Source organism: Loxodonta africana, chromosome 3, assembly GCF_030014295.1.
Source record: "Loxodonta africana isolate mLoxAfr1 chromosome 3, mLoxAfr1.hap2, whole genome shotgun sequence".
NCBI lineage: Eukaryota > Metazoa > Chordata > Mammalia > Proboscidea > Elephantidae > Loxodonta > Loxodonta africana.
The window spans coordinates 36471993-36495863 of record NC_087344.1 but is presented as its reverse complement, the minus strand read 5'-3'; the positions used below and the strand labels follow the sequence as shown (position 1 = coordinate 36495863).

General features: G+C 51.5%; 1 protein-coding gene across 1 annotated transcript in view; it reads left to right on the top strand.

Moving 5' to 3' along the window:
- Positions 1–16279: 16279 nt before the first annotated feature.
- TTC34 (tetratricopeptide repeat domain 34) overlaps positions 16280–23871 on the top strand; it is a 33562-nt gene continuing 25970 nt past the window's right edge. The window contains exon 1 of the mRNA XM_023552507.2: positions 16280–17063. Within this exon, the coding sequence (XP_023408275.2) occupies positions 16280–17063 (784 nt within the window). The remainder of the gene's footprint in view (positions 17064–23871) is intronic.

Here is a 23871-nt window from a genome sequence, read left to right as displayed (position 1 = left end):
CACCACCAGGGCTCTGTAGGCGGCCTTTAGAAGCTGGAAAACGCAAGGAAATGGTTTCTCCCCTGGAGCTTCCAAAAGGAACCAGCCCTGCCTACACCTTGGTTTTAGCGCTTCTGACCTCCAGAACTGTAAGAAAACACAATAGTGTTGTTTTAAGTCACTAAGTGGTTACAGTACAATGGAAAACTAATACATGCATCCCATTTTTTCTTCTTAATATTATAGCTCATTTTGTTAGGCGAATGAAATTCCGTCTTACGATAACATAATAATTTTGGGGCCTTTCCTCCAGTATCAGACATTTGACTGTTGACAATTTTTGGCACTGTAATCAACACTGCAATGAACATCTTTGCTCTCAGCGCCACCTGGTGTTTCCCATGATTCCCTTTGCATAGATTCCCAGCAGCAGAATCATCGGGTCTGAACGTCTTTAATGAAGCAACTGCCAGACTGATTTCCGAAACACTGTCCCAGCCGGACCCCAACAACTCTATGAGGGGCGCTCATTTCAACCTGCCCTTGCTGGCTTTAATGGATAATGTGATGGGGGAAACCATCTCGTTCTCACCTGGACCTACTGCAAAACCTCTCTTGTGAGCTGTCTTTGCACTGAGGAGTCTATCAGGTCCCCAACCATATCCTGTCATCTCCACAAACTCTTCTTTCTCTAGCAGGGTCACCGGTCTTCTCTCAGCAAAAGAGCCGGAACACTCTTCCCCAGGCTGTGGTTCTAGCTTCTTGGCATCTATCAGTCATCAGTCCCCATCCAGGGGAGCTGGCTTCCCGAAGACCACAACAACCATTCACCCCTGAACGGGGAGGCCAGCACCCCCAGCTCTGGGGGGACCCCTTAGCTTGTCCAGTCAACCACAGTTATTGTGGAACAAGGGCCTGTGTACACAGAAGCATAAACAGGCCCATTCTGCCAGGACCAGATGATTATGGAAAAGGAGCCTGTGGTTAGTAATGTCTGACCCCACCCCCACGACGAGCACCTGGGCCAGGGCAGGGGCCTGCCAACTTGTCTCCACCCCACAACCCTGGTGACTTGCAGGCCGGGGTCCCCAAGCAAGTCCCTGGCTCTCCTGCCTTGGTTTCCCTTTCTGAAACATGGAGGAACCTGTTCTCATGAGCCACCCCTTCCCCAAGTCCAGGCTTTGTAGGGCCGCGTCGGAAGGCAAGCCCAGCCAGAGGATGTGGGGGCCGGCAAGCACGCTCTCATCCCAATCCTTGTTTCTGTTTATACCCTGCGAGACCCAGCCCAAGGCCTAGCTCCCCAGCCCTGTGAGGTGCCCAACTCCCGCCTCTATGTGGCTGCAGCCCCCATCCTATCTCTAGCCACCGGGGAGGGAGCAGCCAGGCAGAAGGGCTAGCTGTGGGTGGAGCAAGGGCGCCCTCTGCTGGCATCAATGTGCAATGACCGTAGCATGAGGTACTAGGCAGCCACCTGTACAGCTCAAACCTAGGGCCACAGGCTTTGGATCCCAACTCCTCCAGCACCAGGTTATGTGGGGTCTGAGGACACAGGGCTCTCCTCTCCAACTGGCTAGGGCTGTAGACTCCCATGAAAGGCCCGAGGAAGCACCAGCATCCACTGAGGGCGAGTTTCGAAACAGGCAACCACCTGGCAGCCTTAACAATCATGGCCAACCTTCACCCACTGCTCAGATGGAGAAACTGAGGCATGGGCTTGAGTGAGTCACCACTGGCCCCTGTCTAGAGCTCCTCCCACGGGAAGGGGCTGGTCTGGGCTTTGCACTGTCAGGGCTGCTCTTAGGGTTGGGGGGGCAAGGTAAAATGGGGTGGATGGGCCATCAGCTAGTGCCAGGCACAACCTCTGACGCCACAAGACCTCTTTCCCAAAGTAGCTACCAGCCAGGTGGGGGCACAAAGGGTGAGAGTGCCGAGCATGGGTGGCTTCAGCTGCAGACACTCTGGGCACAGAGGGGCCAGGCAGCAGGGTCCTCTCTTTGTGGGGCCCTATCCTGGAGCCCCACTCCTAGGACCTGCCCTGTCCACTGTCAGCTAATTCCTGCTCAGTCAGACACCCCTCCTCCAGGACTTCCCTGAGAGCACCCCTGCAGCGCTAAGCCAGAGTCAGGGGTCTGCCCTCAGCCCCAAGCTTTCCCACCCTCCACACTCCTGTCCCCAGCCCTCTGGCTCCCAGAAGCCTCTGGTGGTCTGGTGTCAGTCCTATACCCCTTCCTTGGCCCCCCAGGACCCCACTGGCCCAGAGGTTTTGCCTCTGGGTCCCATCCTGACAGCACCCACCTGCCACCCTGCCCAATGCTGCACCCACACCCTGCCAGCGGGACTGAATGGCTGAGCCAACTTGGGAGGCAGAATGGGAACCTGGTGAACTGTGGCTCTGGGTGAGACAGAGCTGAGACAGTTCCTCTGTGGTGCACATTGGTGGTTATTCCTGCATTTGATACACCTGTTGTCATCAAGTCGATTCCAATTCATAGTGACCCTATAAGACAGAGTAAAGCTGCCCCATAGGTTTCCCAAGGCTGTAATCTTCACAGAAGCAGACTGCCACATCTCTCTCCTGTGGAGTAACTGGTGGGTTTGAGCTTAAAGGTACTAAATGAGAGGGCGAGCTCAGAGGATTGCTGTTCTGCTTGCAAGTGGGATGGGAAGATGAAGGGAGCATCCAGAAATTCTGGGGACTTGCAGAGCTGAAAAATCAACTCATTCTCATTGATGCCAGTAAAAGATTTTCATGCTGAGACAAAGCCTGAGGGCAAAGACCAAATCAGGGGATGGCCTTCTTGCCCTTTGTAAAGACTTCTGATTGGGTTAAAGTGACTGTTTTTAAATACCTGTAATTCAGTCTGGAGTGAGACAAGCATGCCTGGAAAAGAATTTAGTAGTTTCCTGTGGGTGCTGTGACAAAGATTCACAAACTGGGGGGCTTCAAACAACAGAAATTTATTCTCTCACAGCTCTGGAGGCCAGACGTCTGAAATCAACGTTTTGGCAGGACCACGTTCCTTCCAGAGGCTCTAGGGGACTATCCTTCCTCGTCTCTTCAGCTTCTGGTGTTGCCAGCAATCTTTGGCATTCCTTGTCTTGTAGAGGCATCACTCCAATTTTCTGTCCCACCTTCACATGGCTATCTTTCCTCTGCGTGTCTCTCTGTGTCTCTTCGCCTCTTTTGTAGGACCTCTCTCAGATGCGATTAGGGCCCACCCTACTCCAGTATGACCCCATCATCGATGACCCTATTTCCAAACAAGGTCACATGACTTGTTCCCAGGTGCCAGGAATTAGGACTTGGATATATCATTTTGGAGGATACGATTCATACCACTTCCCATCCTTGCCATCTTTCCCTGCAGAAAAGTGCGCTTCCCTGTGCCACTAACTGTGAGCTGCTCACGTGACATACTTTGGCCAATGGAAGGTGAGCACACATGGTACATGGTCCCACTGGAGCAGAAGCTTTAGATGCACTTGGGAGATTGGCTCTGCCCCTCCATTCCTTCCAGGGTAAGAGTTTCCTGTTGATGCTGTAACAAAGTATCACAGACTGGGGCGCTTCAAACAACAAACAGAAACCTATTCTTTCACAGTTCTGGAGGCCACAAGTCCAAAATCAAGGTGTTGGCAGGACACACTTCCTGTGTGCTCTAGGGGAGGGTCCTGTCCTGCCTTTTCCAGCTTCTAATGGCTCCAGGCATTCCTTGGCTTGTGGCTGTATCTCTGCAAGCTCTGCTTCTGTCTTCACAGGGCCATCTTCCCTTGTGTGTCTCTCAAATCTCCCTCTGCCTCTCTCTTAGAAGGACCCTTGTGATTGCCTTTGAGATCCACCCAGATAATCCAGGGTAATTGCATCTATAAAGAATCTTTTTCCAAATAAGTTCCCCCTCACAGGTTCCAGGAATTAGAATGTGGCCATGTCATTCAGAGCCGTTATCAACCTACTACAAGGCTCTAAGGGAGAATCCTTTTTCTTGTCTTTTCCATCATCTAGAAACTGCCTGGTTTTCTTGGCTAGTGACCCCACATCACTCCGACCTCTGCTTCCATCGTCACCACTCCTTCTCTGACTCCAACCCTCCTGCCTCCCTTTTATAAGAACCCTTGTAATTATATTAGCCTGCCCAGATCATCCAGGAACAATCTTTCATCTCAACATCTTTAATGTAATCACATCTCAAAGTCCCTTTTGCTATGTAGGGTCACGCATTCACAGGTTCCAACAAGTAGGATGTGGACATCATTGGAAACCCTTATTCTGCCTCCTGCACCTCCCCGTGAAGACCTCAGGGCCCAGGTGGAGCCTGTACCTTCAGCCCGGAGTCAGGAATGGAAAGGCCCGGGGAGCCAAGTTAAGCCAAGCTGAACTGACCCAGGAGAATCCAGAAGAGCCGTCAGCAACTGGTAGCCTTGCGTTTGTTGCCAGGAGCCGTTGAGAAGTTGAGGTTGCCTGTTACAGCAGCAGATGTTGGCCGATACGACTCCATGCACCTGCTGTGGAGCAGGTTCCCTGTACCCAATTGGAGAAGTGTTATTATTTTAACATATTTTAAAAAACAGCTAAGTTTTTCAACAAGGATCTGAAGTGTTTCCCCACATGGCTTCACATAACTTCACACCCTGGAGGTCCCTCCTAGACATTCAAAAAATGAGTTTCACAACTACCCCTGAGGCCTCCTGATATCTCCCTGGAGGCCAATGGTAATAATAATGACGATGCTGGCTGTCTTAGTTTCCTAGTAATGGAAATACCCCAAGAGGGTGGCTTTATAGAACAGAAATTTACTTCCTCACAGTTCCAGAGGCTAAATCAGGGTCTGGCCCATGTCATTTCCTTCCTTGTCAGTAGCCCTGGGCATTCCTTGGCTAGTAGATGACCCTCACATGATGTCTGTCCTCCCCAGTGTGTCTGATCTGCTCTTTTTATAACTTAGAAGTGATTAGGCTTAGGACCCACCCTACCCTGATATGACCTCATTAATGTAACAAAGAAAACCCTATTCCCAAATGGGATGACATCCACAGGCATAGGGGTTCAACACATATTTGGAGGGGACACAATTCTATCTATAACACTGACGTTGTCATAGTGATCAAAGAGCTTCCAGACAGGCTCCTCATGCCAGTGGCAGTGACAGCCACGGGGTCAGCTCGGTGCTAGGGGACAACAGTGTTCCAGGGTCCAGCCCATGGAACGGGGTTACTTCTAGCCCAGCCTGCCCCTTATCTTCTGTTGCCTCCCAGGCCCCATGCAACAGCCACCTTCACAGCCAAGCTCCACTCACCACAGACCCAGTCTGAGCCCAGGCACGGAGATCCCCCCACATCACTTCTCCCTCCTTTGAATGTTCTATCCACTGGTCCTCCACCTTACACCCTTCCTCCCCCCTGCCAACAGCCCCAGTAGCCCTGCCCTGCCCAGGGAGCCCACTTGCCTCTCTTCCCAGGTCTGAACACTGGCCTTCCAGCCTGGTCCTGGACAGAGATGGGGCTGGCCTGAATATCCTCTGATAGGCATCTTGGGCCCCTGAAGGGACACAGGCTCTGAGCCACAGTGGTCCGTTTGCCACTGGCCTGTGACCCCTAGGCCCACCACCACACCCTGCCTGGCCACAACCATGTGCCTCCTCTGAGCCCACCAAGTCATTCTGCCCTCCTGTGCCCAACCCACCCAGCTGGTGTTAGAGGAATAGAGAGGGAAGGGACCCAGGCTTTGTTCCCCAGGAGCCCATGGCCCATCAGAGTCAACAGAGGCACTCAGAGGGTGACAAGAGTGAAGTGTTCCATGGAGAGGCTGAGGCCCCAGTGGCACCTGCACAGTCAGGGAGGGCTGCCTGGAAGCAGAGGCTGGTACCCTAAGCTGACCCCAGAGGATCATGTGGGATGGGTAGGGGTGCAGAGGATGTGGATAGAGGCAAAGGATGGGTCTCCTCTTTTACGGAAGGGTGATGGACTGTGTGCCCTGGAGTTCCAGGATGTCCTCCCAGGGAGGGGGTCCACGCTGTGCCTCCAGAGGCCCCGAGTGTACACGGGGTACGCTGTGTTCTGCTCTGAGCCCCTGGCCTGATGGGACGGATGGATGAAGGGAGAGGGGTGTAAAGCACACAGGCATCGAGAGAATGGAGCCACGGTCCCCAATGTATCGCTCTTCCCTGAAGCCCATCTGGCACCTTCCAAAGCTGTTCAGGGTCCTGCATGCTGTCCACATGGCCCAGCTGCCTTGCCCACAGCCCTCAGCATCTCAGACCCCTGGGCTTAGCACTGGAGGATCCTCCGGTTGGGGGGGGGGATTACTGAGAGGCAGGACAATGGGCAGCTCCATCACTCACACCCTACCACAACTGCTGCTCATCGTCATCTGAGTGGTCTGTCACCACAGGAAAGTACTGCTGAGCTGGGCAAGGGCCAGGCCACTGAGGGAGACCAAGGGGGCGGCGCACCCTGCGATGGTGGGTCAGTACTTAGTCAGGAGGGGTGGCAGCGGGGGCTGTGGGGACGGTCCGGGTCAGACCTGTGGAGGGGACCAGGATGGATGGAGTGAGAAGAAACATCCCAGCAGACCCCGAATCTTGCAGGAGGGCATTTGAGAGAAAATCAAAAGGAGTCAGCTAAGCATAATGAGCTAGCGGCCCTGCCCCAGCAATGCAGATACAACGGGCAAAAAAGCAATTCCTTCACTCGAGGGCCCAGATGACGTGGCAGTCACAGTGCCAGGTTCAGGCACTCAGCCAGGGGATTCGGACTGGCCACCAGCTGCAGCCAGGGGCAGGGGCTGCAGTTTGGCAGACAACGTAGGCAAGAACCCAATCGGGGACCCAGAGGAGTCCCAGCCAGGGTGTTTGGAAAGTTTCCAGGGGGAGTTTCTGAGCTGACTCTGAATGCAGAGGAGACTCAGAAAGGGTGTCCTGGGAACAGAAGCTGGCCCGGCAAAGATGGGGCGGCGGGAGGACACAGGAATCCAGGAACATTGCAAAAACCAGGTCTGCCCAGCGCATCGTGGCTATTGGTGGCGAATGGTGAGGCCGAAGAGCAGAGGGCCTCCGCTCAGCTCAGGGGCCTGCACCCTCAGCTGGGACCCCCATGTCTCCCAAAGTGAGTCCCTCCACCCTCAACATCCAAGTCACCTGGGAGATTCTCCACAGTGCAGACTTGGACCTATTATGGATGGAATGTGGTCCCCAAAAATATATGTTGAAGTCTCAACCCTGTGTACCTATGAGCATGACCTTTTTTGGAAGTGGGGTCTTGGAAGATGTCTTTAGTTAGGTTAATATGAGGTCACACTGGGGTAGGGTAGGTCCTAACCCCATCTGAGTGGTGTCCTATAAAAGAGGGGAAGAGACTCAGAGACAGAGGAAGGACGTCATGTGACAACAGCGTGAATATTTTTGGCTTTGTGGGCCTTACAATCAGTCACAATTACTCAAATCTGTCCTGTGACTTGAAAGCAGCCACAAACAATCTATAAATGAATGGATGTGACTGTGTGCCAATAAAATTTTATTTACGGACACTGACATATGAATTTCATATCACTTTCATGTGTCACAAAATATTACCCTTTTTTTAAATTTTTTCCAACCGTTCAAAAGCGTAAAAACCATTCTTAGCTCATGGGCAGTAGAAAACCAGGCAGCAGGCAGATGTGGCTATTGGTTCGCGTCCACTTTTCCACATGAACCTTGAAATCAGGTTGTTTGCAATAAAAATCTGCCTTGTACATTTTTGTTTTTGTTTGGGCGGGGCAGTTCATAAGTTTACCGGTTAATTTAGAAAGAATTGCCATTTTCATATAGATCTTGCACATTTCTTGTGAAGTCATTCCTACCTGTTTTATCTCTTTCCATTGCTCTTTTAAATGGGGACTTTTTTTTCCATTGCAGCTTCTAATTTGCTGTTGCTCGAACACATGAGAACCACTGATTTCTCAATATTAATTTCGTCCCCAGGCACATTCTGATGGTCTTGGTTTCCTGGGTTTGTCATAACGGAAAATACCACAAACGGATGGCTTTAAAGGGCAGAGGTCTATTGTCTCACAGTTCAGGAGGCTAAAAGTCTGAATTCAGGGCATGGCTCTAGGGGAAAGTCCTTCCTTGCCCATTTCCGCTTCTAGTAGCTGCCAGCCATCTTTGGGGTTCTGAGGCTTGTAAATGTGTCTGCTTTGTGTGTCTGTCCTCGTATGGAGTATTCCCCTGTGTGTCTCTGTGTCTATTCTGTTTTGTTTTTTTTATATATAACTCGGAAGTGATTAGGTTTAGGATCCATCCTACTCTGGTATGACTTCATTAACAGAACAAAAGAAAGCCCCTATTTCCAAACAGGATCACGTGCACAGGTACAGAGGCCAGAACTTCAATTACATTTTGGGGGGGGACACAATCCAACCCAGGATATTCAGCAAATGTCACCTTTTTTTGACATTTTGTCTACTGTAATAAAAATATATATAACAAAACATTTGCCATTCAGTGACATTGTTATGCAGCCATCACCACCATCCTTTGCTAGATGATTCCACCAACATTAACAGGAGCTCAGTAGCCCCCAAGTAAGATTCTCCCACCCCTGAGAAAACAAAAAACCAAACCTGCTGCCATCAAGTCGATTCCAGCTCCTAGGAACCCTGTAGGACCGAGTAGCATTGCCCCATAAGGATTTCCAATGAACAGCTGGTGGATTCGAACCACAGACCATTTCGTTAGCAGCCGAGCCCTTAACCTCTGGGCTACCAGGGCTCCTCCCATCCCAGGTAACCACTAACAAGCTTTGGTCTCTATATATATGCCTATTTCATATAAGTGGGATCATACAGTGTTTGTCCTTTTGTGAAATGTCACCTCTTGTGATACATAAAACCCAGTGTTTGGCCAAGAAGCTCCCAGGAGAGGAGAGCAGAGAATTTCAGTTTCACGACACATCCCTGCCCAGGTACCACCCAGCCCGAGCACAATCCTCAACTTCCTATCTGTCCAAATACCACAGCCCCTACCTAGTAAGAGTGGCCCAAGACCCACACCCTGGACAGACATTGGCCTGAGGAGGCCAGGGTGATCAAGGGCCACCTACCCACACAGTGACAACTTCTAGCATTGCCCTTCTGACAGGAGTCACCTCTTCCAGAAACACACCACCTTCAGCCATTGTGGTCGCAGCTCTGAGGGCAGCCCCCCACCCCTGGGGCAGGAGGGGCAGGTCCTCTCGACTTCATCAGTCTAATTCTGGCTCATGTGTCAAAGTGCATGCGACTTCTTGTAAAAATGATCTGGCTGCTAATTAGGCTGTTTATAACTTGTTTCCCTGGTTGCTAATGATAATTAACATGCAAATCAGCTCAGGGAGGGGAGGCACTGGGGTCCTCAGTTCATTACCAAGTTAATTACTGTTTGCATACTTAACCATCACAGATATAAATGGTGGCATTTAGGGTAATGGGCAAGATGATCATTACACCAACGACATTTTTGAGAAGTCATTTTGCCGTGTTATTTTTCTGCGTGATTAATAGCTCTGTGCCTGGTTGATAAACTTAGTTAGTTCAAGCCAATATAGGTTCTGTACACAGACCGGCGAACAGGCTTACAGCACCCATTAATCTTGCCCCAGCCCCTCTTGGTTACAAGTTTTTAAGGAAGTAAAAGGGCAAAGCAGAAAGTTGGGTAGCTCTGAAGGAAAGCAAACACCCCGCTTCTAAAGGAGCTGGCTCCCTGGGATCTTTGACAGATGGTATCTAACTACACGCTGAGTTTGGGGAGATCTGTGACCCACGGCCAACGTCCTCTCAGGGAGCACAATAGCACAGGGGTCATAGAAGACTTGGCTTCACTCCTCGTTCATTCATCATTCATCCTCTATGTGTCAGGTGCTGGCTGAGCAGTGATGACACAACCCTGCACTTCTGGGGTCAACATACCAGAAAGTAAACCCAGCAACTAACAAACGGGTGGTGGGAGCCAGGCAGGAGGCAGGGAGGAACAGGGGTGATTTCAGATGGGGTGTCCAAGAAGGCCACTCTGAGAAGGGATGACCTAGCTGAGCCCCGATGGAAGGGAGGGCAGCACCAGGTGAAGTTTGGGAGAGAGGCAACAGCAGTGCAAAGGCCCTGGGGCAGGAATAGGTGAGTCGGCACAGCAAGGAGGCCAGGCGATGGGCTGGGCCTGAATGACCAGGTGGAGAGAGAAGGGTGGGAGGGAGGTGAGGAACAGGCCTGAGAGCCAGCAGAGGAGACAGGCTCCAGCCTGTGCTTAGGAAGACAGCTCTGGCTCTTGGGCACAGAGGGGACTGTGGTTGACAGTCCTGGAAGGGGAGACATGTTGAGAGGCCAGACTCACAGGTGGTAGGGAATGAGAAGTGATCACTCTAGGGCACACTTTGAAGGTGGACCCACCAGCACCTGCGGATGACCAGGTGTGAGTCTGGACAAAGTGAGGTATGAAGACACCTCTGAGGTGAGGGCTGGTCACCCCTTGCTGTGCTCTGGCCTATCCCTCTGGCCAGTTGCCGAGTGATCCCTGTGGGCCTGACCCTGGACCCTCAGACAAGGCCACCCACCAACTCACTCCCTCTGGGATTTGCCTGGAGTCCCCACTGAGTCGTGGGTGCTGGGGTCCTGGGGCTGCTCTGGTAACAGGTAAGGGCAACCCCTGTGGGAATGCCAGGGCTCACCGCCACAAACCTGTTCCTCCTCCAGCCATGGCAGGTGCGTGGGGGCTCAGGGAAGGAGGGCCCCTCCCACCTTGCATTATTGATGACAGGACAGAACGGAGCCGGTGGGAACAAGAGGAGACACAGTTCCCAACAGGTGTGGCTGCCCCGCCTGAGGCTGCTAGTACAGGTAGCTCAATTTGTAGCCCAACCTGGAGGGCATCCAGGGAGGGGACCCAGGGAGGCGGCCCGGGGAGGGGGGGCCAGAGAGGGCCTAGGCCTGTGGGCAGTGGGTGTCAGGTGGCATGGAGACGTCCTCTCCCCGCACCAAGGCTCCTCCCTGTTCGGTGATCCCCTGGAATCCCTACTGTCAGCTGCAGGGACCAGAGACTGAAATTTCATCTGGTGAAAAGCAGCTCCCCAGTCCCATGCGGTCTCCTTGTCCCTCCCCACCTCCTGGCCACAGGTAAGCTCCCCAGGGTCTGGGTGGTCCTGGGCTAAAGGAGGTGTGGCTTAAAGTCCATGGAGCGCAGGTAGGGGATCCTAAGCTCTTGCAGCCTGGGGCCTGGGGGCTCACTCACCCTTGGAGAGCACCTGAGTGGGCTGGGGGCATGGGGTGCTGAGCCCAGCCACTGGATGACCAGGGCTGTGCATGGCTCCAGGGCTAGTAAGAGGCCAAGCTACCGAAAGTCAGTCTTTTGGGGCTCTTGGGTGCAATCATGGCTGTTGCTAAGTGTCCCTTTTCTAAGAGGTTGGTTTAGACAAAAGGAGTCTGCCCTCCTGTGAGCCTCTGCTGAGGAGGGGATGGGTGGGAGGCAGGGGCTGGGAACACCCAGGAGGCCCAAAGGGAGCTAGATCTTCCTGATGAGGAGCTGGGCCAGAGTCTGAGGCCTGGTTCCACCTGCAGCCCTGTGGACTAGGACCGTATGCTCTCCCTGCACATGCCAGGTAGGATTGTAACCTAACCTCTGGCCTCTGGGTCATACCAAGAGAGCTGCTGCTCTGGTCGGGGGAGGCGCCAGGGGGCCACAACTGGCCCCAGACCCAGATCCCCCCACCTCTAAGCAGTAGGTCTCCTTGAGCTACAAGGGGCTGCATGTGGGCTTGGGCAGAAATAAGGTGGGGTCTGGAATACACCTCCCCGGTTCTGGGCCCAGAGCTGGGCTTGGATCTGCCTCTCAGGGCACTTGGATATATGGTGGGCAGGAGTGGACAGGGTGGCTGCTGACCACCAGAAGAAGACCGTGTGTGACAAATTTCTCCAATGGGATCACCCGCTGGTCCCCTCAGAGGGCTCCCTGAGGATAGCTGGGGTTCTTAAAGGTCCTTAGAGAGCAAAGTCAGCCCCACGTTTAAACTGGTGGAACCGAGACGGAGCTCCAGAAAGGCACAGGGTACCTCTTACCTGGGCAGGTGGTATCACTGCTGATGCCAGCTGCAGATCGGACCTAGCAGGCACCTTGCCACCCCAGAGGAGGAGTCGGGAGAGGGCCGGTCAGAGCAAGTCCCTCATTGGTCTTCTGCTTCCTTAGACCACTTCTATTTACAACTCCTTCGCTGCTCACATCTAAGAAAATTCTGGAAACAGGGCTCAGAGCTCTCCTTCCACAGGTGGGTCTTGATCCCTGAGTCAGGGAGCATTAAGGACAGCACCGCCCAGTTCAGGAGTCCCCATCTGATCAGCTGCCACAGAGCCTGAGCCTCTCCAAGGACACAGCTCCCATGCCAGGCCCAGGCGGCTGAGCCATGGAGCTGAGCAGCAGCCTGGCCTAACCCATCGGGTTAATCAAGTTCTCACTCCTAGGGACCCAGAGCGGAACCCACCCATCCCCAGCTGCAGACACAGGCACATGGGGCATCCATGGGCCCTCTGTGCCAGCAGAGAGACCACTGAGGTGGGGAGCAGGGTTCTGCTCAGCTTCAGTCCGGTGAAGCCCTCAGGATGTTAACAGCGCATCCAGAAAGCTTGAAAACAACTTCATCTCCCGCCCGGATTAAAGTCCCTGTGTCGTCTTGTTTCCCTGCCATTTTGCTCAGAAACCTTCTCTCCTGAAGTGTGTGGGGCCCAAGCAGTTGCTGTCAAGTTGACTTTGACTCTTCATGGCCCCATGTGTGCAGAGTAGAACCGTGCTCCTCAGGGTTTTCATGGCCATGACATTTAGGAAGTAGGTCACCAGGACTTTCTTCCAAGGTGCCTCCTGGTAGGTTTGAACCTCCAACCTTTCTGTTATTAGTGGAGTATATTAACATCTTGTGCCTCAGGGACTCTGTGGGGAGCCCAGCCCTGCCCCAGTCACTGTCATCTCCTGGACACCCTGTTCCCCAAGAGGCAACTTCGCTAAGAAGCACGTCTTAGAGCCTGAAGACCTGACAAGCCTGACGGCTGCATCCCTGGCCCTCCCTGCACCGGGGGCTCTGACCCCAGCAGATAGGCTGACCCCTCAAGCAAAGAACAGAAACTGCCTCAAGGAGGCATCGCCCTGGGCCCCATTATCACCGTCGGCGTTGAGGTGCAACAACAAGCGGCTTGTGCCCCAACTCGACTCACACTCAGTTCCTGGCACAGTGGGCCTCCATCGAAGTGTGTTCAGTCGGCACCTAATGTTGCCATTAGACAGTGAAATCACACGTCCACCACAACCTATGGTTAAGCCATGAACTCCCCCAAAGACCACACCTGCCGTGTCAGGGTTTGGAGGGCAGAGGAAAGCCAAGGCCATGACCAAAACTCACCCCCAACAAGACACAGGTCAGAAAGGGAAGACAGTGTGATTCCTCTTGAATTCAGGCATCACCACAGTGCATGGGCCAGGTCCACCTGCCTGGAGCCACCTGTTCACTGCTCCTGAATTCTGAAAACCACCAGCCTTGGCCTCAGTCTGCCTCCCAGCTCCTGCTACCACTTTTCATTTGTGGCAGAACCCGAAACCAGAGCATGGTGTGAGTGATGGCACAGAGAGGTGCCCAGGATGACCCACACCTACCTGTGTGTGTTCCCAGGTACACCTCCTGAGCCCGGGATAACCTGCACCTACCTGTGTGTGCTCCCAGGTGCACTTTCTGAGCCTCTGTCCACAGGACCCACAGGGGAAGCACAAGGACCTGAAAATTAACAGCTTGGCAAGTCCTCGCCACAGTATGCGGAGTATGCTGTCCTCACAGCAGCCACCCCGGCCCCTCCCCCTCCACCATCCCATGGACAGTGGGGGCTGTGACCTAAGCTCATGGTCTCAGAGACGGCTAAGCTCATCTGGCCAGCACCTGTGGGCCTCCAGACACCATGCGCGGGGCTGAGACATGGGGGGCTGTTGGGGCTGGTGTGATGGTGAATGTCATGCAGCTATGGAGCCTCTGTGGCCCCACCCTGCTCCATTACGGCTCAGTGCCCAAATTGGGTAATTACGATGACAGTGACCAAAGTAAGGTAATGAGAAGCCCCTTAAGAAGCAGTCACCACTGCGTTAATGGCATGGCTATGCCTTTTGAAGGTGAAGGAGCCTGAGCCATGAACAGTCGGGAGCTGGACTCGAAGTTGGGCCTGCTGGCCACACTTGCCACCTTTCCTGGCCTTGTCCTAGACCCCACCCCACTCACCCTCCAGGAACAGCTATCTGTCCCTCGGCCTTCAAGTCCAGGGCCACATCCCTGCCCACCGAGAGGGCATTTGAAATGCAGCCCCCAACTCACAGTGTCGCATGCCCTGGCACCCACATTCCCCAGCAGGAGCTTTACTGGTTCCTTGAGCCTCGGCATCTTGGATTAGGGGAACCCCTTGCCAAAAGCAAGATCCCTCTCCAGGGACACGCAAAGCTCTTGCCACCTCCCGGCAGCCTCCCCAGTGGCTGCCTGTGCTGGAGTCCAGTGTCTCAGGCCTGAAGGTAGCAGCCCCACCAGGCTGCCAGCAGCTCACCATCCGGCCACTGCTGCTGCTGCTGCTGCCACTGCCGCTGGGGGAGATTCCTAAAACAGCACCTGCCGCTGTGGTCCTGGGCTTGCGTGCTCCCAGCACGGCTCCACAGAGGTGCTTCTGGGCCTAAACCCAACAGGGACAGGCTTCTTCTCAGGACAGGCTGAGGGCCAGAAAGAGAAGGCCCCTGGGGAAGGTTCCTGGGGGGAGGAATATAGCCAGTAGTGGGGGCCCACACCTGCTGGGGAGACAGGAGGACAGCAGGGGCCTGGGGCTGGGGGCAGATCCAGTGGTGAAGGGTCTAGGGATTCCCAGACCAATCACGGGGGTTAACGCTATAGAAGGTGCCGCAAGAGGGTAGAGGTGTCCTTTGGAGGAATGGCCCAGCTCCTACTCCCCAGAAGCCCCTCCCAGTCCTTGGGGTGGGTGACAGCAGAGGGAGGGTTGCCCCAGACCACAGGAAGCTCCTCCCCCACCCAAGTGTCCCCCAACACCCCTGCTCTCAGCTCTTTTCCCTCAGAGCCCCTCCCCACAGTCCAGCCACGGGACAAAAGGCAGGGCACCCAGCCACCAGGGGCACTGCTGAGCTGCAGGAACTTTGGGTGTTGATACTCTCCCGGGAAACAGCACTGCCTGCCCCAGACGCAGGGCCAGACATCCCTGACTGCCCAGGGCAATGGGCGCGGTGCGTGTCTCTGCGGGAACCCAGACCAGCCCAGCCCACTAGCCCGCCAACCCCGGATCATCCCGCATGGCTCCAAGCAGCCGCCGGAACCACAGGCCACTGTGAGTGTGTCTGAGCGTGTGTGTCTCTGAGTGTGCATGTATGTGGGTGTGTAACATGTGCATGCCTGTGTCTACATGGTGTGTCTGTGTCTGTGGGTCAGAGAGTGTATAACCCGGAGCGGGGGGGAGGCTAGTTTACAGGCACTTTGGGACATTTTGGGACCAAGGAAGAAAGGGCCATGGGAGGTTCTTCAAGCCAGAAGGTTTGGGGATTTCAGGGTAAGGTGGATTGGGCGGAAGCCTGGAACAGGCTGCCCAGCCCTGGGAATTCTGACCTCAGAGTGCATGGGCCTACCTTGCTCCACACCCAGGAGCCAGGGCAAGTGCCTGTCATCCCCACACCCCCACACACGAACTGGCCAAAGTGTGAGCAGGTGGGCAGTGGCTTGGCCCTGAGGTTGGGCACGGTCCTTGGCGGCAAGGCTGGGGCACTGAGATGGCAGGAGGTATATTTCACCTGATTTGACGAGTGCATTCAGCTTTCCTGAGGGTCGTGCCCTGGGAGGGTTGTGGGTGCAGTGAACTTAACATCTGACCCCTCACACTACCCACCTCCTCCCCACCAGGTAGTTTGGGGACCAGGGGCTCACAGAGCAGCCAGGCACCGGGCAGGCAGTGTCACAGCCCATTCTGCAGACAAGGAAACTGAGGCTGGGAACTGCATAGTGTGCTGAGCCCAGTCTGGTGGGGGCTGCTGATCCCAGCCTCTCCACCCCTCTTTCCCCACGGAGACTGCCCGATGTGGGAAACCACAGTGCTCCTGACAGCTGGACACATTCTGTTTTCACTCCAAGGGATTCTGAACTGACACAGGGCTGCAATGAAGTAGGGCAAGGGGGCACTCTGAAGCAGGGCTGGGGTGGGCTGAGGGCCGGGCACTGACCAAAGCCTGGCACTGACCAAGCTCTTCTTCCCCAGGTGCAGACTGGAGATGGGCCTGTCGGGGATGTGGGCATGATGTCAGCCCAGGAACTTGTGGCCTGCCTCTGCAGGGAGGGAGACCAGCATCTGGCCCTGGGGCAGCCTCCACTGGCCACCGCCTTCTACCTGGCAGCCTTCAGCTGCCACGCCCCCTCAGCTGTGCGGAGTGTGCGTGAGGCCCTTGCTGAGGCACAGGGGGCACCAGTGGTGGCCACACTGGAGGCCTGGTGCCGCGGGGACGGCCAGATCCCCACCATCCACTGGGACGGCATGGCAGTGGTCTCCCTGACAGGGACCCTGGCCTCCGCCTTCCTGGCCGCCCTGTGCCCTGACCACCCTGCCTCAGTCCTGCATATACTAGCTGGCCTGCTGGCCCATGGGCACCATGAGGAGGTGGCACAGCGCTGTGATGCTCTATTGGCCACTCACCTCCAGCAAGCCCTGGAGCTGCAGCTGACCCGGGCCCTGGCCCGGGTCCTGTCCAGGGTGCAGGTGGCCGATGGCATGGCCGACTACCTTCGAGCCTTTGTTGAGAACCCTGAGCGAACAGTGGCATTCATCCGCGCCCACCAGCAGCCTTACCTCCCCCTGTTGGTCCACACCCTGGAGGACCACATCTCAGGCCACCAGGAGGCAGGGAGCAGTGCCAGCCAGCAGGAGACCAACTGCCAGCGACTCATGGCTGCACTGGGCCCCAGGGGTGCCCAGAGCCAGCCCCTCCAACCCACAGCTCTGCTCCAAGAGGGCAGGTATGAAGACTGCCTGTCAGCGTGCAGCCGGGCCCTCGAGCCGGACGCAGTAGGCACCCGACCCCAAGGTAGGAATGTGGCCTACGTTTCCTTAGGGCCCTGGCCACAGTGCTTCGCCATTTCTTCTCAGCAGGTGAAGTCCTGGTTTGACCACTGGCCCCTGCTGGCCCAAGAGTGAGCAGATGGGCGATGGCACAGCTCTGTTTGATGCTGGACATGGTCCTTGGAGATGCAGTCAGAGCTCTGAGAAGTGTAGGAGGCCTGTTTCACCTGGTATGATGGTGGCTCCAGCTTTCCTGAGGGTCCTGTGCTGGGAGAGGCAGGGTGGAGGGAATGGTACTGGCTTGGTGGGAGGCCTTGGGGAAGGCCTTGTGTGGGGGCTTGGGACACTGCATTGCAGTGACAGCCAGGTCTCCCATACTTATGGAGCGCTCACCAGACAAGCACACAAAATAAAATAACCACGTGAAGTGTTCTGAAAAGTGGGCCATGCAAGGTCTGGCTCTGGATGAGGTGGTCAGGGAAGGCCTCTTGGAGGCAGTGTCATTTGAGCTGAGACTGAAGGAAGAGTATCCCATGATGGCCGAGAAAGAGATTCTAGGCAGTGGAGACAGAATATCCCTGAGGTGAGGGAAGCTTGGAATCTGAGGGCCACCCAGGGACTTAGGGTTCTCTCCTCGGGGCAGTGGAGTGGGGACATTAAGCCCGTAAGCCATGTTGTAAGGCAACCTGAGTTGCATTTGAAAAGTATCCTCAGGCTGAGGTGAGAAGCATACACCGGAAGGAGCCAGCAGCGTGAGAACAGTCCACCGGAAGGCCGCCCTCAGTCCAGGCTTCTAGTGACGGTGGTCTGGATGGGGGCAGGTGAGAGAGAGGCAGGAGGCCTGGGAGGTCCCTGAGTTAGAGAGGACAGGACACACTGGTGGACTTAGTGGTGGAGAGAGGTGGGGAGGTGGGGATCGAGAGTGATTTTAGGAGTCCAGCTGGAGCGGCTGTACTGGGGGGCCGAGGAGGGGCAGACAGGGGCTCAGGGATATCAGGAGCTTCAGGAACACCCAGTCTGAATAGCTGCTCCTCCTTCATTCCCTGCTGGCTCCTCCTTCTCAGGGGGCAGTGTGTGGGTAGTTAGGGGCACCCTGAGGCCAAAGGCCAGCCCACCCCTAACACACCATTCCCTCGGCACATGTCTCCTCCTTCTTGGGGGGCAGTGTGTGGGTGATTAGGGCCCAACTCTAACACCGCACCCTCAGCACATGGCTACCCAAGAGAACTCAGCAAATCGAGAATTCTGAGCTTGCAACAAAGTGAGGACCCTCGGTGACCGAAGCACAGAGTGTCCAAACCTGCCACAGCCTGGGGCACTCAGCACTTCCCATAACGGATGGAGTCTTCCAGCCCCCCTAGTCTCACAAATTGGGGAGTCATAAGAAACACACCTGCAGAGATCCAGAATCCCCACAGGGCTATACCCTTGGTGAACTGTGCATTAGAAAACCTCTGCCCCTCAAAGGGAGGATGCTGGGAGCCTGTCTGTGCCCACCCCAGCCCTGAGGTAGGCAGGGACCACTTTCCCCAAGAATTGTGGTGCTAATTATATCTATGCCAGTGGTGTCACAGGGAGTGACCTTATCACCAGCCCCCAGCACAAACATAGCTTACAATGTGGAGTGAACAAATACATGTTCCTATAACAAGCTTTTTACAAGTGTAATTTCCTATAACAAACATATTCTAATCTTAAGGTTACTTGTCAAAAGTCCTTGGGAACTTTTAACAAACCTGTCTATATTTTGGGCAAGTTCTTTGCCCTTCTTAGTAAATCGACTTACATGGAAACTCAACTTATGACAACAAGATACAGAATAGGGATAGCTTTAACTCAAATTTCCTGGTAAATATCCAGGTGGCTGATCTTCCCAAAGTACCTGGGGCAACAATCTCCCATTCTTTCAAGGTTCTTCATTAAGAATGGAGCCCTGGTGGCACAGCGGTTAAGAGCTACGGCTGCTAACCAAAAGATCAGCAGTTTAAATTCACCAGCTGTTCCTTGAAAACCCTATGGGGCTGTTCTGCTCTGCCCTATATGGTTGCTATGAGTCAGAATCGACTGGACGGCAGCAGGTTTTCATTAAAATAGCTAGGGTAGGTGATCCAAAATTGGAAAAGGCATGTGGCAGGGTTATACTCTTTTGCCTTACTTATTCAATCTGTATGCTGAACAAATAATCTGAGAAGCTGGACTATATGAAGAAGAATGAAGCAGCAGGATTGGAGGAAGTCTCTTAACAACCTGAGATATGCAGATGACACAACCTTGCTTGCAGAAAGTGAAGATGACTTGAAGCACTTGCAGACGAAGGTCAAAGACTACAGCTTTCAGTGTGGATTGCACCTGAATGTGAAGAAAATGAAAATCTCAACGACTGGATCGATAAACAACATCATGGTAAACAGAGAAAAAAATGAAGTTGTCAATAATTCCATTCTACTTGAATCTACAATATCCAAGAAAGCTGCAGCCAAAAATTGAATGATGTATTGAGCAAATCTGCTGCAAAAGACCTCTTGAAAGTTTTAAAAGCAAAAATGTCACTTTGATGACTAAGGTACACCTGACTCAAGCCATGGTCTTTTCAATCACCTCATATGCATGCTAAAGCTAGACAAAAGCAAAAGGAAGACCGAAGAAAAATTGATGCTTTTCAACTGTGGTGATGGCAAACGATGTGGAATATACTGTGGACTGCCAGAAGAACAAACAAGTCAGCCTTAGAAGAAATATAACCAAAATGTTCCTTAGAAACAAGGATGATGTGACTTTGAGTCACTTACTTTGGACAAATTATCAAGAAATACCAATCACTAGAAAAATCATGTTAGGTAGAGGGCCAACGAGCATGAGGGAAAACCTCATGAGATGGATTGACTAAATGGCTGCAGCAATGGACTCAAACATACTAACGATCATTAACATGGTGCAAAAGTAGGCAATGTTTTGTTCTGTTACACACAAGGTCTCCGTGAGTGGCAATCGACTTGATGGCAACTAACAACAACAAGGGTAGGTAGAAAAGTATGGCTGTGGTCTTTGACGCTCCTCCCAGGAAGAGGTAGAGTCTGTTCTGGTCTTTGATTTTGCTGTCTGGTCTGTGACTTGCTGTGATCCATAGAATATAGTAGGAATGATGTTGTGTTGTTCTGGACCCCAAACCTGGAAAGGCCCTACAGCTTCCACCTTTACCCTCTTAGAACACTCCTAGCGCCATGTTAGGAAGCTAGATGAGTGACTGATGAGAGAACACGTGAGGAGAAAGGCCCAGGTGAGCCAGCATCACAGTCCCAGACGTGTGAGTGAAGCTACTTCGGATCCTCCAATCCCTCCAATCCAGTCAAGTCACCAGACGGCTGCAGCCACAATGGTGGCCCCAGCTAAGACCAATAGAAGAACTGCCCGACTCAGCTCAGCCCAAACTGTTGAATCTTGGGCAAATAAATGGTTGTTCTTTTAAGCCACTAAGTTTTGTGATGGTTTGTTATGCAGCAATAGTTAACTGATACAACTGCTAACTGGGTTGAAACATCAGTTTTTGTTGAGTGTTTTAGCCAAAATTGAGTAAAATTATACAGGACTTCTAATTTTATGTCTCCATAATACTATAATTCACTACATTAATTAACAGAAGAAAGAAGAACACACGATCATTGCAATAGATAAAGAAAAGGCATTTTAGGATATTTAACACTCCAAAGTTTTTAACAACCAAGGAATAGAGGGAAATTTACTTAACTGAAAAAAAAAATTATCTATCTAAAACCTATAGTAAACACCATAGTTAATGGTGAGATTTTAGAAGTCTTCCATTGAAAATCAAGAATGAGCTGGCCGCCTGCTCTCCCATGTATTCAACATTATGCTAGAGACTCTAACCAATGCAATAAGAAAATGAAACAGAACATGTAAGACTAGAAATGAAAAAAAAAATCATTATTTCCAGATAATATGATCAGCTATAGAAACCCCAAAAGAAACAACAAAGTGTTAGATACAGTAAGCAAGTTTAATAGGATATACGAAAATCAGTTGTATCTATAGATGTCAGCCACAAATAGAAACAATGCAGTTTTAAAATATATCATTTACCATAAAAACCAAAAAACCAAATCTGTTGACATAGAGGTGATTCTGACTCATAACGACCTTATAGGACAGAGTAGAACTGCCCCATACAGTTTCCAAGGAGCACCTGGTGGATTCGAACTGCGACCTTTTGGTTAGCAGCTGAACTCTTAACCACCATGCCACCAGGGTTTCCACTCTTTACCACAACAACAAAAAAGTTATTTAAACGATTCACATGACTTTATAGAGATAATTGTAAAACTTTTGAAAAATACCTACATAAATGGAGAGATATTTAATGCCCATTGCTAGAAAGTTTCTATGTTATAATAGAAGAACAGAGGGTTAACAACAGACAAGACACTCCAGAAGAAAAAGGAGGAAAAGGAGAAGGAAGGAGGAGGAGGATAACAAAAAGAAGAAAGGGGAGATATGAGGACTTGCTCTACCAGTTATTACAAAGTCATACTAATGAATACAGAAGGTTATTGACTTAAAGGATATATAAAAAGACCAACGGACTAAACTGGAGAGGCCAGAAACAGACCCGCATATATCAGAAACTTTCTGTGTGACAGAACGAGCGTTGCAGATCTATAAGGAAAGAAGAGTACTATTCAATGGATGATGTTTATTTCCTACCTCAAACCGTATAAAAAAGTAAATTCCAGATGGTTAAAGGCTAATATGGAAACCCTGGTGGCATAGTGGTTAAGAGCTACGGCTGCTAACCAAAAAGTCAGCAGTTCAAATCCACCAGGCCCTCCTTGGAACCCATATGGGGCAGTTCAACTCTGTCCCAGAGGGTCACTAGGAGTCAGAATTGCCTCAACGGCAACGGGTTTCAACGGGTTTAAAGGCTAATATGTGGATAGAAAAATGATAAAGTTTTGAAAAGAAAGTGTCAGAGAATATCATTAAGACGCTGTGCACAGTTTGACTTCTTAAGATACAAAAAGTGGAAATAATAAAGGAAAAATTGATGCCGTTGATTAAATTAAAAGCTTAAAGTTTCTGTTTTGCCTGAAACTGTACAAAATGAAAGGGCATTCGTCAAACAGAGAGAAAATATCCACAAAATATACAATGGGCAAAAGATTAGAATCCAGGGTATTTGAAGAATTCCTACAGATTCGAAAGAGAAAAATCCAAAACAAGAATTGGCAAAAGCATTTCCCAGAAGATAAAACACAGATGGCTAATAAACATCTGAAAAATGTTCAACATCATCAGTAATGAGGGAAAAGCAAATTAAAACTATGAGATGCCATTTTCCACCCACCAGACTGGCAAAAAAAAAAAAAAAAGTTTGTTTGCTTTTTTTAATGAGTACACTTTGCTAGTAATTAGCAAAATGAAGATTAAAATGGCATAATATTTTATATCCCCCCAGACTGTCAAAATTTTTAAATCTAACAATAGTAGATTCCAGCTTCCGATTATAGTGGAGTAGCTTGACTGTACTAAGTGTACACAAATAACAATTATAAAATGTGGACAAAATGCAAAAAGCAACTATTTGAAGGCACTAGACAGTGACAAGAGCAAGCAGAAACCAGAGAGAAATTGACCCTTAAAAGGTGAGGACTATAACAGGTGAGATTTGCATACTTGCAGCATTTTGCCTGAGGAAACTCCCTGTTATGGATTGAATTGTGTCCCCCCAAAATGTGTGTCAACTTGGCTAGGCCATGATTCCCAGTATTATGTGATTGTCCACCATTTTGTCATCTGAAGTGATTTTCCTATGTGTTGTAAATTCTACCTCTATGATGTTAATGAGGCAGGACTCAATCTACAAGATTAGGATGTATTTCTAGTCAATGTCTTTTGAGATACTAAAGAAAGAAAGGAGCAGAGAGACAAGGGGGACCTCATATCACCAAGAAAGTAGTGCCAGGAGCAGAGTGCATCCTTTGGACCCAGAGTCCCTGCATTGAGAAGCTCCTAGTCCAGGGGAAGATTGATAACAAGGACCTTCCTCCAGAGTCAACAGAGAGAAAAAGCCTTCCCCTGGAGCTAACACCCTGAATTTGCACTTCTAGCCTACTAGACTGTAAACAAACCACAGTCTACTAGAGAATAAACTTCCGTTTGTTGGAGCCATCCACTTGTGGTATTTCTGTTACATAGCACTAGATAACTAAGACACTCCCCAATCCATGTCATGGTACAACAGAAAGTTGCAGTTTTACTAGCTTGGGGTTGCATAGGATAAAGTGACTGGAAAGTTAGAGGGGAAATGCTAAAAAGGAAGGAGCCACAGAGTGAGACCCAAAATCCGTATATTAAATCCACTTAGGTCCTTCGCTGACCACTGAACTACATATATATGGGATAGACTAGGTGGCCTGAAAAAGCTGCAGCTAAAAGCTATTTCCTACCACAGGAGAAACATAATCTGGAATTCAATCCCAGCCAATTGAACTGCCTGCTAGAACAAAAATCGACCCTCTCCAGAGGAATATCCAGACTCCCTGCAAAGCATCATGTACTTTGGACATGTTATCAGGAGGGCCCAGTCCCTGGAGAAGGACATCGTGTTTGGTAAAGCAGAGGGTCAGTAAAAGAGTGGAAGACCCTCAAGGAGATGGAATGACACAGTGGCTGCAACAATGGGCTCAAGCATAATGATTGTGAGCATGGCCGGCAGCGTTTCCTTCTGTTGTGTATACGGTTGCTATGAGTCAGAACCAACTCGAAACATCTAACAAAGGTATACCAAAAATTACTAAACATATAAAGAAATGGAAAAT